Raw genomic sequence first — 18327 nt, forward strand, 5'->3', positions numbered from 1 at the left:
CTGTCTTGCAAGTTCTAATGAAATTACAGTCTTAGGACACAGTTAAACTGGAGACTGACTTTGCTAGGTGAAACTTTGATGGAACAGGTTGGCATCACCTGATTATCATTCTACCCTTCCTGATCTGGGACAATCAGACACCAAAAAGAACACTTTCTGGAACATAGCCCTGATGAAAAGTTGAATCAGAATATAATTACAGATGTATAGAACAGACTTTAGGACTCTGTGGGAGAAGGAGAGGGTGGGATGATCTGAGAGAATAGCACTGAAACGTGTATATTATCAATTTTGAAACAGATCGCCAGTACAGGTTTGATGCATGAGACAAGTGCTCAGGGCTGGGGCGCTAGGATGAGCCAGAGGGATGGGGTGGGGAGGGAGGTGGGAGGGGGGGTTCAGGATGGGGAACACATGTACATCCATGGCTGATTCATGTCAATGTATGGCAAAAACCACTACAGTATTGTAAAGTAATTAGCCTCCAACTAATATAAATAAATGAAACATAAATAAATAAATTAATAATGTTTTTTAAAAAAGAATATAATCAAATTTTGGATGAACTACCACCTCATAGCAGACATAAGGGACAGATTCACATTTCAGCTGAAAACACAGTCAGCCAAAACTGGAATGTGGGCAGCTCTCCAGGAAATAAAATGGTGCACTCTCTGTAATATTAGTAGAGGGGGTTTCTTGGTGTTCTAGTGATGAGGACTCTATGTTCCCACTGCCGGATACTTAGGTTCTATCCCTGGTCAGGGAACTAAGATCCAGTGAACTTCAAAGTACAGCCAATAAAATAAAATAAATGGTATGACCCAAACAGGAGATTCGTTAATTAATTCAAAAAGATCACTCATACAGGCATATCTTGGAAATATTGCTGGTTGAGTCCAGACCACCTGAATAAAAAGAATTGCAATGAAAAGAGACATAATTGTTTAAGTTTCCCTGTGCATGTGTAAGTTATGTTATATTACACTCTAAGTGAGAAATCGGTTCAGTTCAGTTGCTAGGTCATGTTCAACTCTTTGTCACTCCATGAACTGCAGCACACCAGGCCTCCCTGTACATCACCAACTCCCAGAGTTTACTCAAACTCATGTCAATTGAGTGAGTGATGCTATCCAGCCATCTCATCCTTTGTTGTCCCCTTCTCCTCCACCCTCAATCTTTCCCAGTATCAGGGTCTTTCCAAATGAATCAGCTCTTCACATCAGGTGGCCAAAGGATTGGAGTTTCAACTTCAACATCAGCCCTTCCAATGAACACCCAGGACTGATCTCCTCTAGGATGGATTGATTGAATCTTCTTGCAGTCCAAGGGACTCTCAAGAGTCTTCTCCAACACCACAGTTCAAAAACATCTATTCTTTGGCGCTCAGCTTTCTTTATAGTCCAACTCTCACATCTATACATGACTACTGGAAAAACCATAGCCTTGACTAGATGGACCTTTGTTGGCAAAGTAATGCCTCTGCTTTTTAATATGCTGTCTAGTTTGGTCATAATTTTCCTTCTAAGGAGTAAGCGTCTTTTAAATTTATGGCTGCAACCATCATCTGCAGTGATTTTGGAACCCAAAACAATAAAGTCAACCACTGTTTCCACTGTTTCCCCATCTATTTGCCATGAAGTGATGGGACCGGATGCCATAATCTTAGTTTTCAGAATGTTGAGCTTTAAGCCAACTTTTCCCTCTCCTCCTTCACTTTCATCAAGAGGCTTTTTAGTTCCTCTTCACTCTCTGCCATAAGTGTGGTGCCATCTGCATATCTGAGGTTATTGATATTTCTCCCAGCAATCTTGATTCCAGCTTGTGCTTCTTCCAGTCCAGCGTTTCTCATGATGTACTCTGCTTATAAGTTAAATAAGCAGGGTGATGATATACAGCCTTGATGTACTCCTTTTCCTATTTGGATCCAGTCTGTTGTTCCATGTCCAGTTCTAACGGTTGCTTCTTGACCTGCATACAGATTTCTCAAGAGGCAGGTCGGGTGGTCTGGTATGACCATCTCTTTCAGAATTTTCCACAGTTCATTGTGATCCATACAGTCAAAGGCTTTGGCATAGTCAGTAAAGCAGAAATAGATGTTTTTCTGGAACTCTCTTGCTTTTTCAGTGATCCAGCAGATGTTGGCAATTTGATCTCTGGTTCCTCTGCCTTTTCTAAAACCAGCTTGAATATCTGGAAGTTCACAGTTCACGTATTGCTGAAGCTTGGCTTGCAGAATTTTGAGCATTACTTTGCTAGCGTGTGAGATGAGTGCAATTGTGCGATAGTTTGAGCATTCTTTGACATTGCGTTTCTTTGGGATTGGAATGAAAACTGATCTTTTCCAGTCCCATGCCCACTGCTGAGTTTTCCAAATTTGCTGGCATATTGAGTGCAGCACTTTCATAGCATCATCTTTTAGGATTTGAAATAGCTCAACTGGAATTCTCTCACCTCCACTAGCTTTGCTCATAGTGATGCTTCCTAAGGCCCACTTGACCTCACATTCCAGGATTTCTGGTTCTAGGTCACACCACCGTGATTATCTGTGTCATGAAGATCTATTTTATACAGTTCTTCTGTGTGTTCTTGCCACTTCTTCTTAATATCTTCTGATTCTGTTAGGTCTATTTCTAACACTTCTGTCCTTTATTCTACCCATCTTTGCACGAAATGTTCCCTTGGTATCTCTAATTTTTTAAAGAGATCTCTAGTCTTTCCCATTCTGTTGTTTTCTTCTATTTCTTTGCATTGATCACTGAGGAAGGCTTTCTTATTTCTCCTTGCTATTCTTTGGAACTCTGCATTCAAATGGGTATATCTTTCTTTTTCTCCTTTGCTTTTCGCTTCTCTTTTTTTCATAGCTATTTGTAAGGCCTTCTCAGACAGCCATTTTGCCTTTCTTTTTCTTGGGGATGGTCTTCATCCTTGTCTCCTGTACAATGTCATGAACCTCCATCCATAGTTCATCAGGCACTCTGTCGATCAGATCTAGTCCCTTAAATCTATTTGTCACTTCCACTGTCTAATAATAAGGGATTTGATTTAGGTCATACCTGAATGGTCTAGTGGTTTTCCCTACTTTCTTCAACTTCAGTCTGAATTTGGCAATAAAGAGTTCATTATCTGAGCCACAGTCAGCTCCCGGTCTTGTTTTTGCTGACTGTATAGAGCTTCTCCATCTTTGGCTGCAAAGAATGTAATCAATCTGATTTCAGTGTGAGAAATAACAATCTGTAAAAAAAAAAAAAAAAATACTGTGCATACCTTGATTTAAAAATATTCCTTTCTAAGATATGGTGAACATTAACTGACAACACAGTGGCCACAAATCCTCAATTTGTAAAAAATGCAACATTGGTAAATAGTGAAGTATGTCTATACATGTATAATCAATATGCATAAAATATGTACCCGTATAAGATACATGGATTAAATGTACACTTTACTTGTTTCACTACAAAAAAAGTTAAGACCTACTTAGTTAAAGGAGACAACTGGAGTCTCTCCAAATCACCAGGTCCAGACCAGGTGTCAGGCAAATTCTCCTGAGAAGAAATGAGGTCTAGGGGACTTCCCCGGTGGTTCAGTGGATAAGAATCCACCTGCCCATCCAGAAGACACAGGTTCAGTCCCTGGTTCAGGAAGATTCCACATGCCTCAGAGCAGCTGAGACTGCGTCCACAACTACTGAGCCTGCACTCGAGAGCCCAGAAGCCACTGCCATCAGCAGCCCCTGCACCCCAACTGGAGAGTAGCCCCCGCTGCCCGCAAATAGAGAGAACTCGCACGCAGCAGTGAAGACCCAGCACAGCAAAAAGAAATTAATAAATAAAGGAATGATAGAAATGAGGTCTCCTGTGTCTACTAATGATCAGGTTGTCACCCCTCCAACTCCTTCTATCTGGGTCGGTTACACCTGCATTAACAGGAAGTGATGCTGAAAGCTCAGCCTCTCTGAAGACCAGTGTGGAGTCCAACCTCAGAGGCAGAGTTTTGGGTGGAGGAGGAAAGAACAGCTTTATTACTTTGTCAGGCCCAGGGGACAGAGCAGGCTCCTGCCATTGAAACTGAGCCCCAGCCCAGGTGAGTTCAGTGAGGAGTTTTATGGCAACCGTCAAGGGAGGAGTTGCTGACAGATCAGGGTGTGTGCAGGATCCCAGGCAGTCGGTCTCCTAATCCTCAGGAACATTAAACTTTAAAGGGTCTCTGGTCCCTTTAATTTTGCCTCAGGTAGTTTCTAAGCTGCTCCTTCCATGATTCAGTTCAGTTCAGTGCAGTCACTCAGTCATGTCTGACTCTTTGCAACCCCATGGCCTGCAGCACGCCACGCCTCCCTGTCCATCACCAAATCCCAGAGATTACCCAAACTCATGTCCTTTGAGTTGGTGATGCCATCCAACCATCTCATCCTCTGTTGTCCCCTTCTCCTCCCGCCTTCAATATTTCCCAGCATCAGGGTCTTTTCAAATGAGTCAGCTCTTCACATCAGGTGGCCAAAGTATTGGAGTTTCAGATTCTGTGAGTAGCAACTGCTTGAAGCTGGCCTTTGCAACTCAGGGCAGGTCATGGAGGCTGAGTCTGGATACAAGAAACAAGGGACAGAGATGAACTTACTTACAAATCAGAAAGAAACTCAGACTTAGGAAATGAATGTATGGTTGCCAGGGTAGGGGATAGTTAGGGACTTTGGGAGGTCATGTACACACTGCTGTATTTAAAATGGAGAAGCAACCAGGACCTACTGTAGACACAGGGATCCTCAGTGTTGGGTGCAGCCTGGATGGGAGGGCAGTTTGCGGGAAATGGGCACTTATATGTGTATGACTGAGTCCCTTCACTGTTGACCTGAAACTACCACAACATTATTTCTTGGCTACACCCCAATACAAAATGTTTTTGGTATTAAAAAAAAAATACTTTTAAAAAAGGAACAGGGAACAGAAAAAAAGCCTTCATTCCCAGGAGCCCCATATGGTCCTGAAGTAGGAGCTAGTGGGCTCCAGGCTGGGCATTTACAATTAGACTTCTTTTTACATTTCCTGAGGAAGGAGGCAGGTGGGCTCTAGGCTAGACATTTACAACCAGCCTCCTGTTGGCACTTCAAGATGGAAATGGCAAGAACAGAGTGAGTAGCTGGACTTTGTCTCCTGGACACTTTGAGGCAACAATTATGGCAGGGCTAAACCCTCTTTGATTTAAAGGTCAAGAGTGACAGATTTCCCAGCCCTGTGGCCAGGGAGACAGGGGCACATGTTGAGGGTCAGAGAGGAGGAGGGCATCCCCCCCATAATAGGAGCTGCTGGGATCCCACCCCATCACATGGCCTCCCAGCTGGAACCCATCTTGAAAATGAGGATTCAAGGGCAGGGCAGCTGTGGAAAAAGAAACCAGATAATTCGCCAAAGGCTAACAAACGCAGAAGAACTGCCCTGTATGAATGGTTTTACTGACTTTTGTGGGCTATGGGGCTCCTCCTCCTGGGAGGAGGCCCACACTCTTTCTCTCCAGGTGTGTATCTCTGCCTCGCTTCTGTGCTAACTGAACAAACTTCCTCTGTGTGCTCACTCACTTGTGCTGAGTCTCCAATAATACACTTTGTACCTATTTTTGATTTTTAAAAAAAATTTTTTCCCCCTTGAGAAATGCATTTTTCAATGGAGGCAAGAGTCAGGGGAACTTTGTCTCTAGCCTCTGGCCGCTGGAGGACGAGCAGTTAGGAGTCCTGGTTTTCCCCCAGGCCACCCGGGTTCAATACCTGCACACAGAGCCAAGCCACCCCTCACGGCTGACTCTCCAAGAACACCTGATGCTGAAACCCAGGATTTTAAGGTAAACTCCAAACTGCTGGCTACAGACCTCTGAGTTTCTCTCTCTTTCCCACGAGAACTTGCTTGCTCTCACTCTCTGCTTCCAAGATCCACAGGTTTCAATCTAGGTCTGCTCAGTGAAGGAGCCCAAATTCTGTTTTCCTCTGTCCTCTCTCCCTCTGTCTCTTGCTCTCCTTGAACTGCAACCCCTGCGGGTCCTCAGCCCAGCAGTGCTTCCTCATCAACACTGCAAGCCATGTGCAGGGACTCATCATTGGCACCATCAGCAAATCGCTCCCTGCTACACACCACACTTTATTTCCTAGGGGTGGTAGAAAAATTACATCCCGGAGTCCTCCAGTATATTCCTTCTCAAGCAGCCCACCAGCATACACACTGCGCTTTTCTCTTTTTATCCTGTGATTTTCTTTCCTACTTTACTTGAGAAGACCCAGGTTCGATCCCTGGGTTGGAAGATCCCTGGAAAAGGGAATGGCAACTCACTCTAGTCTTCTTGCCTGAAAAATTCCATGAATAGAGGAGCCTAGCAGGCTACAGTCCATGGCGTCACGAAGAGTTGGACAGAACTGAGCAATTAACTTTTTCACTTTCAAAGCTTCTTTTTCATCTAAGCTTTATGTCCCCTTCAACTTTACCTTAGATGCAACACAAACAAGTGCAATGTTATCAGACATAATTCCAGTTATTTTCTGAGAGTGTTTTAAGTCACAGCAGTAACCCAGCTACTTTGTCAATTGCATTGCAATCACATTTTTAATGTGAAAGCCCCTAGAGACTATTTTATTAATTTATTTAATATTTGGCTGTGTCTGGTCTTTGTCACCGCAAGCTGGCTTTCTCTAGTTGTCTGAGTGGGAGCGGCTCTCCAGGTACGACGTACAGGCTTCCCATTGTGGTCGCATCTCTTTCTGCGGAACCCGGGCTCCAGGGTGCGGGCTTCCGTGGTTGTGGTACATGGGCTTCGTTGCATGACAGCATGTGGAATCTTCTGGTTCAGGGATCCAACTGCATCCCCTGCATTGGCAGGTTGATTTTTTGCCACCGGACTCAGCAGGGAAGTCCACAGTCAGACTTTAAACATGCCTTCTTATATCTTTTCTTTACATATATGCAGTTATGATTTCATTTGGATGCCTTTGCAAAAGTGCTACCTCTTCAAGATCTATAGAGAGGGCTTTCCAAAATTGAATCAAAATTAATTAGGTAAATAAATGTTGTTATTAACAGTAAGCTGTTGCCAGACTGGAATATGATTTTCTCTGTCTGTTAAGAGAACAATGTTTTCTTGGAGCACTGCTTTTGATAACAGACTGTGTGAACTCTTTGGGTCTAAGTGATTTGTTATTCCTTTTGAGATCTCTCGTTACTTTGGTTGAGAAAATAAGGAGCATTTCACAATCTCTGAAGATTATGGCACATGTAGATAAAGTTCATTCTTCTACAAAACTTAACCTTTATTGTCAGACTTTGGACACCCTGATATCCTTGTGGCATAGCAACTGAAAGTGAAAGTGTTAGTCACTCAGTAGTGTCTGACTCTTTGCAACGCTATGACTGTAGCCCACCAGGCTCCTCTGTCTATGGAATTCTGCAGGCAAGAATCCTGGAGTGGGTTGCCATTTCCTTCTCCAGGGGATCTTCTCAACCCAGGGATCAAATCCGTGTCTCCTGCATTGCAGGCAGATTCTTTATCATCTGGGCCACCACAGAAGAGCATGGCAGAGGTCTACTCCTAACTGAGGGAATTTAAAATGGGTAAACAATAGCTGCTGATTAAATAGTCAGGGCTCTGTGACACCCAAGACGACTGCCCGACTTTTCCTGGCTCCCTGAGAAATCTCATTTTTATTTGATGGGTTAAAGACTTTCCTGGCTGCAAGATTGATGCCCTTACAATGAATAGAAAATTGTAAAAAATAAATATGCATTCCACTTGGAGTATGCCTTCCACAATCTCCAGTGATCAAGGTACTCACCTCACTGGACAAATCACACCAGCCTTAACAAAAACCTCACAGACTTCTTGAAACTATCCCTGTCACTGGCATCCTTAATCATCAGGCCAGGTCAACAGAACTAATAGAAAAACTGGACTCAAATGGAGCAGAAGTGAGTTACATGGCATTAAATGAACTGCTGGGCTTCCCTGGTGGCTCAGACGGTAAGAACCTGCCTGCAAAGCAGGAGACTTGAGCTTGATCCCTGGGTCTGGAATATGCCCTGGAGAGGAAATGGCAACTCATTCCAGTATTCTTGCCTGGGAAATCCCACGGACAGAGGAGCCTGGTGGGCTGCAGTCCATGGGGTTGCAAAAATTTGGACACAACTGAGTGACTAATACCCACAAATGAAATGCTAAATATGATTATAATCTTTATGACTTTTGTATGGCAAATTGTTGGCTTCTAATTATTGTTTTTTCAAACATAAGACTGTTCTCCTCAAGCTACTTATGATGTACAGCAATCTGTTAATTTACACTTGTGGGCAAAATAAAACCTGTTTCTTCTGTCTCTGGCTGGTCGCTCCAGAAATTGGAGACCCTTCGGTCATGAATAGCTTTAACAGGTGCATAGAAAGCACTATCGGTTGGCATTTCAAAAACTTTTGGGAGATCTCTAGTAGAAAGAAATCTAGGGCACGGGGAGGATCGTAGGGCAGGTCAAGTGTGGAAAGAGAAACCAGATAGTTGGCCAAAGGCAAACACACCGAGAAGAACTGCCCTGCATGAATAATTTAGCTGCATCTTTATGGGGATCCTACTCGTTAATGGGATGCCCACATCTTTTCTCTACAGGCATAAACTCTGCCTTGCTTCTGTCTTAAAAAAACAAAAAACTATTTCTCTGTGTGTTCTCCTGCTTGTTGTGTTGTGTCTCTAGTAATAAGCTGCTTTCTTAATTTTAATTTTTTTACAGTTTTTCCTCCCATTTTTCAGTGGGGGCAATAGCCAGGGAAACCTTGTTTCTAGCCTCTAGCCCATGTTGGACAAGGAGGAGGATTCCTGGTTTTCATCCAGGCCGCCCAGGTACAGTTCCTGGTTAGAGAACTAAGACCTTGCTTCAAGCTGCCGCTCACAGCTATCTCTCTCTCTCTGAGATCAGCCCCGCTTGGTTACAGAAGATGAGAAGAGCAAATCATTGGTTAACAAATGTTTGCCCCTCCATGGTGACAAGCCTTTCTAAGACAAGAAGTTCTCTCTGATAATAGCTCTCTGGGGACATGGAGCTGTTAGGGGTTCCCTAATCTAAATTACTTTCAGCCACGAAGGGACAGGCAAAAGGCTTTTCTTTAGGCTGCAGTATCTTGATTGACTTCATCTCAAAACAGCCCAAAAACCAAAGTGGCACCCTCGGGAAGACGTATTCTGTGCCCCCATCCCCCACTTCTCTTTAAGCAACCTTTCCAGCAAGTTTGAAGCATATTATATGTCTCATTTATGTTTGAGGAAACCAAGGCGCAGAGGTGGAGAACTTGCCCGTGTGTCCTTGTACCGCCTGCCCCTCATCACCCCATTGCTCCGTGGAATTGGACGCCCAGGGCCAAGGGCGGATGGACCTGCTCGATGACTTTGTGTCTTGTTTTCTCAGCAGACCGTAACCTCCTCAACTCCGTCTAGGATGCTGCGTCAGTATGCTCGCCAGTTTGTTCAGAAGCTGGTTCGCAGGCGGCCACTGGAGCCCCGGGAGGAGTCTGAGAGTCGCAGAGCTCCACTGAGCATCCTCAGGCTGGTGCTCTTGGGTGTGGGCAGGACTCTGGGCGCTGGTGTGTACGTCCTGGCCGGCGTCACGGTCATGTTCATCACTGGGCCGGCGATCATCATCTCCTTTTTGGTGGTCGCCCTGTCTTCTGTGTTGTCTGGACTCTGCTATGCCGAACTTTGGGCTTGGGTACCATGCTCCGGTTCTGCGTATCTCTACAGCTACGTCACCATGGGAGAACTCTGCGCCTTTGTCATTGGCTGGGACCTCTTGCTGTATTTAGTGGCTGGTGAGATGATGGGGAGGGGGACGAAGTGGGGCTTTAGAGTCAGTAAACTAGGAGGGTAACTGGGGTCTTCACTCATTCATAAAGACTTTGTTATGGAGCTTGTAGAGGGAAAGCTCTAGAAAGCCCCACAGCTTCACTGTACTGAGCTATCCTGTTTTCTTTAAACATAGGCCAAGAACCCAGAGGAAAGGGAACTGTAGGCGGTGGGTGAGAGGGAGGCAGTTCCCACATGCTCCTCCCCTCATCATATGGAAGTCTTTGCTTAGCTGTTGCCTTCAAGGGATTTTCCTTTACTATTTGATTTAAAATTTCAACACTCATCTCCCAGCCATCCCAGGTCCCACTTCACTGTGTTCTTTTCTTGCATAACATTGATCTCCTCACATATTAAATAGTGAATTAAATTTTGTGAATCATCTGATTCTTCTCTCCCCAATCCCATGAAAAGAAACTAGTTGGGAGTGAGAATTTTGTCTCTTTTCCCCCTAAATATATCCCAAGGTGTATTGTATGGGTTTAATTAATGTCTATTAATCTCCCTTCTTCTGCCACTGCAGCCGCTTCCTGTGTGACCAGGGCTTGGAGCTACACCTTTGACAGCCTCATTGGGAACCACATCTCTCAGGCATTAGAGAGAACTTTCTCTCCACATACGCCCTCTTTCCTGGCCCCGTACCCAGACTTTATTTCCCTGGGCCTGGTGCTGCTGATGACTGGTGAGAAGGGGTCAGACATTGGGTGGAAAGAGTGGGGTTTGGGGGGGAATTGGTGTGGGAAAGGCTTGAGGTGGCAGAAGGTAGAATTAGGACTGGAAAGAAGGATCAGAGTTATGAGTAAGGGAGGCAAGACATAGAGAATTGTTTCCCACCCTGGGTCTGTCCTGTGCTCCATATTGTAGGGTGGTTTTTTTTTTTGTTTTTGTTTTTGTTTTAATCATAGTCAGATGTTGCATAGCATCCCCAGCCTTGCTCACTAGGTACTGGTGCTAAACTGTGATCATCAGAATGCCTCTGGGCATTGGCAACTGTTCCTTCAGTGATAAAATCATCCCAGCTCAGAAACATTTACTTAGCATGACAAGTTTCTTCCTCTGTATTGAGACCAAAGATTTTCTTTTAATTGAGAGGAAATTCTCATAGAATAAAACTAACACATTGTTTTCCCCAATTTTATTGAGATGTAATTGATATACAATATTGTGTATGTTTAAGATGTACAGCCATGAAATTAAAAGACGCTTACTCCTTGGAAGGAAACTTATGACCAACCTAGATAGCATATTAAAAAGCAGAGACATTACTTTTCCAACAAAGGTCCATCTGGTCAAGGCTATGGTTTTTCCAGTGGTCATGTATGGATGTGAGAGTTGGACTGTGAAGAAAGCTGAGGGCCGAAAAATTGATGCTTTTGAACTGTGGTGTTGGAGAACACTCTTGAGAGTCCCTTGGACTGCAAGGAGTTCCAACCTGTTCATCCTAAAGGAAATCAGTCCTGGGTGTTCACTGGAAGGACTGATGCTGAAGCTGAAACTCCAGTACTTTGGCTACCTCATGCAAAGACCTGACTCACTGGAAAAGACCCTGATTCTGGGAGGAATTGGGGGCAGGAGGAGAAGGGGACGACAGAGGATGAAATGGCTGGATGGCATTACCGACTTGATGGGCATGAGTTTGAGCAAACTCCAGGAGTTGATGATGGACAGGGAAGCCTGGCATGCCGCAATTCATGGGGTCACAAAGAGTTGGACACGACTGAGCAACTGAACTGAACTGAACTAAAGGTGTACAAATTGATGATTTGATAGATATACCTTGTGAGATGATGGCCACAGTAAGAAATTAACCATCTTAAAGTGCACATGTGTGTCTGGGCACTAAGTCGATTCAGTCATGTAAACTCTTTGCAACCATGTGGACTGCAGCCTGTCAAGCTCCTCTGTCCTTGTGATTCTCCAGGCAAGAATGCTGGAGTGGGTCACCATGCCTTCCTCCAGGGGATCTTCCTAACCCAGGGATTGAACCTGTGTCTCCTGTGACTCCTGCATTGCAGGCAAATTCTTTACCACTGAGCCACCAGGAAAGTGCCTCAAAGTGTGCAACTCACTGATACTTAGTCCATTCACAGTGTTGTACCCATCACTCCATCTAGTTCCAAACATGGTCATCTCCCCAAAAGGAAACCGTATACCCACTGAACTGCTGCTACTGCTGCTGTTGAGTTGCTTTAGTCGTGTCCGACTCTGTGCGAGCCCATAGACGGCAGCCCACTAGGCTCCCCCGTCCCTGGGATTCTGCAGGCAAGAACACTGGAGTGGGTTGCCGTTTCCTTCTCCACTGCATGAAAGTGAAAAGTGAGAGTGAAGTCGCCCAGTTGTGTCCAACTCTTAGTGACCCCACTGACTGCAGCCTACCAGGCTCCTCTGCCCATGGGATTTTCCAGGCAAGAGTACTGGAGTGGGCTGCCATTGCCTTCTCCACCCACTGAGCAGTCATGGTCTATCCCAAACCACGGTCTGCCCCAAACCACCCCAACTCTCAAGCCCTGGCAACCACTGGTCTGCTTTTTGTGTCTCATATTCCATCTTTCCCACAGGACTACTGGTTCGGGGTGCTCGTGTGACAACCCTGATTTTCAAAGTGTCCACAGGCTTGAACCTTTTTGTTCCCATCTTCATGATCCTCTCTGGCGTCATTAAGGGAGATCTGCACAACTGGCAGCTCACAGAACAGGACTACAGTTTGAACACATCTGGATCCAGCAGCACCTTTAGGTCAGGAGGGTCCTCTTGGTAATGCATGGGTGGTGTTGGTGCAGAGCTGGGAACATGGTGGGGACTAAAGACATCTGGGCTGGTGGATCCAGGTGATGGGGGTCCTGGGGCCCAGGACTTGTGATGTGAAGGGAGGAGCCCAGTAGAAATGGCTGAACTCACTTCACTTCACCCATGTTCTTCCTCTTTCCTTCTCTCACCATAGCTTGGGCCCTCTGGGTTCTGGAGGGTTTGTGCCCTTTGGCTTTGAAGGGATTCTCCAAGGAGCAGCTATACTTTTCACCTCATATTTTGATGTTCATGCTATTGTCACTGCAGGTAACGTGGTCATTGTGTATCCCACCAGGGATGTGGGCACTGACTGAGTTGCCCCTGGGCACAGGGGTTGGTAGGTTAGACCCTGATCCTGAGAAATATTGAGGACATAGGAGAAGGGGGCAACAGAGGATGAGATGGTTGGATGGCTTCACCGACTCAATGGAAATGAGTCTGAGCAAACTCAGGGAGATGACGAGGACAGGGACATCTGGCGCACTGCAGTCCATGGGGTCACAAAGAGTTAGACACAGCTGAGTGACTGAACAGCAGCAACAAAATCCTGCTTTTGGATGTGCAACAGAGAAGGGGATTTTCTGTTTTCACAGCAGCATGCTTTCCTGACCCAGTACTTCCTCCTGTCCTGCAGGGAAACAAGCCCCAAATCCTCAGCGTTCCATCCCCTTGGGCATGGTGATCTCCATCTTCATCTGCTTTCTGGCGTACTCTGGAGTCTCAGCGGCGCTCACCCTCATGGTGCCCTACTACCAGATTCACCCTTACAGCCCCTTACCGCAGGCTTTTCTCCATGTAGGATGGGCTTCTGCCAAATATGCCATCGCTGTTGTCTTCCTGTGTACCCTTTTATACAGGTCAGTGTCCTGGTTTTCTCCTCATTTACTGTCAGATTCTCAGATATCCCAGCCCTTGGGATTGAGAGACAAGAAGGAAGGACACCTTACTCCATGTAGACTAGGGAGCAGATGCTCTGGTCGCTCCTGCATCTCCACATCCTCACTGTGTTTCCATTTTCTCTCCCAACCTCCTGGGCTCCATGTTCCCCATGTTTCAGTTGATCTGCATAATGGCAGATGATGGGCTCCTTTTCCGGAGCCTTACTCAGATCAACCCCCCCATCATGGCCATCATGGCTTCTGGAATTCTTACAGGTGAATAAAGGAAGTTCATTCTTTCCTATGACCAATTTCTTTAACATGAACGTTTCCAGGGACATCTCACTCCCTCCCCCCACCCTCATTCTAGGGTTCATGGCATCACTCCTCAGGATCCTCGATCTGGTGAAACTCATGTCAGCCGGGGTCCTGCCTGCTTACACCCTTATGGCTGTTTCCATACTTGTCCTCAGGTGAGACCCACTAACCTTGTCTGAGAGCCTTGGACTCTAGGGTGATGGGGAGGTGATCCTCTGCTGTCTTCTTGCTGCCTTCTATATGTCTCACTAGGCTTAAGGTAAGAAAGAGGTGGATTATACTGTCTGATGTTTGAATGAGTAGAGGGCTGCTGTGAATACGGCTTTGATATCTCTCCTTCAGGTACCAACCAGACAAAAATTTAAGCAAGAATGAGAAAATAGAGGAGGAAATTGAGATTTCTGATCGTGAAGCAAGTCCTTCAGAACCTGTACCTGAAGCTGGAACCTCAAGCATTCTGAAGACTCTCTGGTACCCTACCAGTCCCATCCCCACCCGGAAATCTGGCCAGATTGTCTATGGATGTGCCTTCCTGCTCGGTGAGCAGTGGGGTTTCTTTTTGGTGGTATTTTGAAATTGACAAGGTAGGTTGGCAGCCTGTGTCTTTGGCTGTTGAGAAGGAGTCTTGGAGATATGATGGTTCTTCCTGATGTGGGCTATTTCAGGGGTGTGACCCAAGGTCCTGACATCTTTGTCTTCTGGGTCCAGCCTGTTCTCCTCCACCTTGACCCTTGCAGTTCTCCTGCTGACCATCCTGAGCCTGATTCTGGCCCAGCGGCCCAGCCAGGTGTTCTCTGGAGACCCCGTGCTCACAACAGTGGCTGTGCTGCTGCTGCTGCTCATCACTGGGGCCACGGTCATCATCTGGAGGCAGCCCCAGGACACCTCTCCTCTTTACTTCAGGGTAGGTGACCTTATGTGCCCAGAGTGTCCACCTTGAATGAATTAATTCTGTGTGCTTTGAGGTCTACACATCTTTGTTGGGCCAGGGAGTAAAGGGAACTGCTAAAACCAATGGACCCTTCCCAGATTCACACTCAGTGATTCACAAACCCAGTCTCAGTAGCCACTGAACACACAGCCTGAGTAGAAATGGAGTCTTCCTGCTCTTCCTGGGGTGGAGTCTCTAATTCAGATGTCTGGGTTGTGTTCATGGATGAACTGACTTTGCCCACAGGTCCCTGCTTTGCCTGTCTTCCCACTGGTGAGCATCTTTGTGAATATTTACCTGATAATGAAGTTGGACACTGGGACCTGGGTTCAATTTGGCATCTGGATGGGGATTGGTGAGTGGCTTTTTGGGGTGAAGAGTCCTCTTGAGTGACAGAAGCGAGTCCTCTTCCTGGAAGCCCTCCCCAAATATGTCAGATGCCATAATAAGAGACCTATTGGGCATTTGTAAGTAGGGAGAGCACCTGCTTTCCCTTCTCACTGTCTCATCTCCCTACTAGGATCCATCATATACTTTGGATATGGGATCCGACACAGCTTCAAGGGGAAAAATGAACAACAGCCACCAGCCTCCACCTCCCAAATGCTGGACAAAAACGTCCCCAGTGATGAATCGTCTTAACCATGAGAAATAGATGCTGTGTGGAATCCCTCCATACACGAGGGATCTTCTGCTTCAAGAGACAATTTTAGCCTCAGTGGGCTGTGACTGTGGAATGCACTTAGAACCCTGTATTTATTGTTAGTGGGAAAAGTGACTAATACTGTACAGTTTTTGCATACACTTTTCAAAGCATAATATGCATACAGAAAATTGCATGGTTCATAAGTAAACACCAAGATCAATTTTCACAGAAAAGTACAACAATGTGACTATCATTTAAAGGGAGTAATGAAAGATTAATGAGCATATAAGAAATACCTTCTCATGCCTATTTCCGGTGGAAACACAGAGACTATGACCTCGGAAGGAAATGCAGGTAACCATATTTCATGTCTAGTGTTAAATTTCAAATATTAGGACACAAATAGATAGAAAGGGAAAAGGAAGGAACAAATACATAGTGCAAACAGTAACTCAAGAAAGATAGGGTAGCTATATCAGAGAACAACAGAAAAACTGCATTATTGAAGAATGACAAAGAGAAATATACATTTTAATCTCTTCCCTCAGCTTACTGAGATATATTGTAACATCGTGTAAGTGATCATTTTCCCTACATTTCTGTCACCAAAACATTGATACACAATAAATAAAAGTGTGTAATGAGGGAACGGTCTTAACTGAAAAAAAAAAAAAAAAAAAAAAAAACCACAGTAACAACAAGTGCATTGCTAGAGAAAGGGGAATGGAATGGGAAGTAAAGGTCAATAAATGCTTACAGTTGGGTAGAATGGGAAGAAAGTGAAACTGAAAAGTCAGGATAAAAAGTGGTTACTGAAGAAGAGAAGGCTGGAAATGGAGATCATGAACTTTCACGATGTTGGTAAAAATGAAGTTAAAGATTGTGGGAATGAACAACTGAAGAAGAAGACTGAAGCGGGGATAGAGGTCAAGAAACTAACAGCAAAATTATTGGATGAATTAAAAAATAAATGGAAAAGGATTAACTGAATTAGAAATATCACCAGGCTGTGAGTTCTTTTCTTTTCTTTTTTTTTTTTTTATTAGTTGGAGGCCAATTACTTCACAACATTTCAGTGGGTTTTGTCATACATTGACACGAATCAGCCATAGAGTTACACGTATTCCCCATCCCGATCCCCCCTCCCACCTCCCTCTCCACCCGACTCCTCTGGGTCCTCCCAGTGCACCAGGCCCGAGCACTCGTCTCATGCATCTCACCTGGGCTGGTCATCTGTTTCACTATAGATAATATACATGCTGTTCTTTGGAAACATCCCACCCTCACCTTCTCCCACAGAATTCAAAAGTCTGTTCTGTACTTCTGTATCTCTTTTTCTGTTTTGCATATAGGGTTATCGTTACCATCTTTCTAAATTCCATCTATATGTGTTAGTATGTTGTAATGTTCTTTATCTTTCTGGCTTACTTCACTCTGTATAATGGGCTCCAGTTTCATCCATCTCATTAGAATTGATTCAAATGAATTCTTTTTAACGGCTGAGTAATATTCCATGGTGTATATGTACCACAGCTTCCTTATCCATTCATCTGCTGATGGGCATCTAGGTTGCTTCCATGTCCTGGCTATTATAAACAGTGCTGCGATGAACATTGGGGTGCACATGCCTCTTTCAGATCTGGTTTCCTCGGTGTGTATGACCACAAGTGGCATTGCTGGGTCATATGGCAGTTCTATTTCCAGTTTTTTAAGAAATCTCCACACTGTTCTCCATAGTGACTGTACTAGTTTGCATTCCCACCAACAGTGTAAGAGGGTTCCCTTTTCCCCACACCCTCTCCAGCATTTATTGCTTGTAGACTTTTGGATAGCAGCCATCCTGACTGGCGTGTAATTGTACCTCATTGTGGTTTTGATTTGCATTTCTCTAATAATGAGTGATGTTGAGCATCTGTTCATGTGTTTGTTCAGGCTGTGAGTTCTAATGAAATTACAGACTTATGACACAATTATGGAGACTGACAATGCCAAACAAAACATGTTGAAACTACCACACAATTGCACTCATCTCACATGCTAGCAAAGTAATGCTCAAAATTCTCCAAGTTAGGCTTCAACAGTATGTGAACTGAGAAATTCCATATGTTCAAGCTGGATTTAGAAAAGGCAGAGGAACCAGAGATCAAAATACCAACATCTGTTGGATTATAGAAAAAGCAAGAGAGTTCCAGAAAAACTTCTACATCTGCTTTATTGACTACCCCAAAGCCTTTGATTGTGTGGATCACAAAAACTGGAAAATTCTTCAAGAGATGTGAATACCAGACCACCGAACCTGTCTCCTGAGAAATCTGTATGCAAGTCAGGAAGCAACAGTTAGAACTGGACATGGAACAACAGACTGGTTCCAAATTGGGAAAGGAGTTCGTCAAGGCTGTATATTGTCACCCTACTTATTTAACTTATATACAGAGTACATCATGCTAGGCTGATGAAGCACAAACTGGAATCAAGACTGCCAGGAGAAAAATCAATAACCTCAGATATGCAGATGATACCACCCTTGTGGCAGAAAGAAAAAGAGAACTAAACAGCCTCTTGATGAAAGTGAAAGGTAAGAGTAAAATAGCTGGGTTATAATTCAACATTTGAAAAAGGAACATCGTGGCATCCAGTCCCATCACTGCATGGCAAATAGATGGGGAAAAAATGAAAATAGTGACAGACTTTATTTTCTTGGACTCCAAAATCACTGCAGATGGTGACTGCAGACATGAAATTAAAAGATGCTTGCTCCTTGGAAGAATAGGTATGACAAACGTAGACAGCATAATAAAAAGCAGAGACATTACTTAGCTGAAAGGTCTGTCTACAAAGCTATGGTCTTTCCAGTAATCATGGATGGGTGTGAGAGTTGGACCATAAACAAAGCTAAGCACCAAAGAATTGAT

General features: G+C 44.7%; 1 protein-coding gene across 1 annotated transcript; it reads left to right on the forward strand.

Moving 5' to 3' along the window:
- The first annotated feature begins 9451 nt into the window (after positions 1 to 9451).
- LOC136157648 (cationic amino acid transporter 3-like) lies at positions 9452 to 15411 on the forward strand. The gene is made up of 11 exons (XM_065919466.1): positions 9452 to 9821; positions 10379 to 10537; positions 12414 to 12591; positions 12797 to 12909; positions 13277 to 13495; positions 13665 to 13796; positions 13891 to 13993; positions 14181 to 14377; positions 14576 to 14742; positions 15016 to 15124; positions 15290 to 15411. Exons 1-11 carry the CDS (start codon positions 9452 to 9454, stop codon positions 15409 to 15411), a joined length of 1869 nt encoding a protein of 622 aa, XP_065775538.1.
- Positions 15412 to 18327: the final 2916 nt, after the last annotated feature.

This window comes from Muntiacus reevesi, chromosome 2, assembly GCF_963930625.1.
Source record: "Muntiacus reevesi chromosome 2, mMunRee1.1, whole genome shotgun sequence".
In the NCBI taxonomy this organism is placed as follows: Eukaryota; Metazoa; Chordata; class Mammalia; order Artiodactyla; family Cervidae; genus Muntiacus; species Muntiacus reevesi.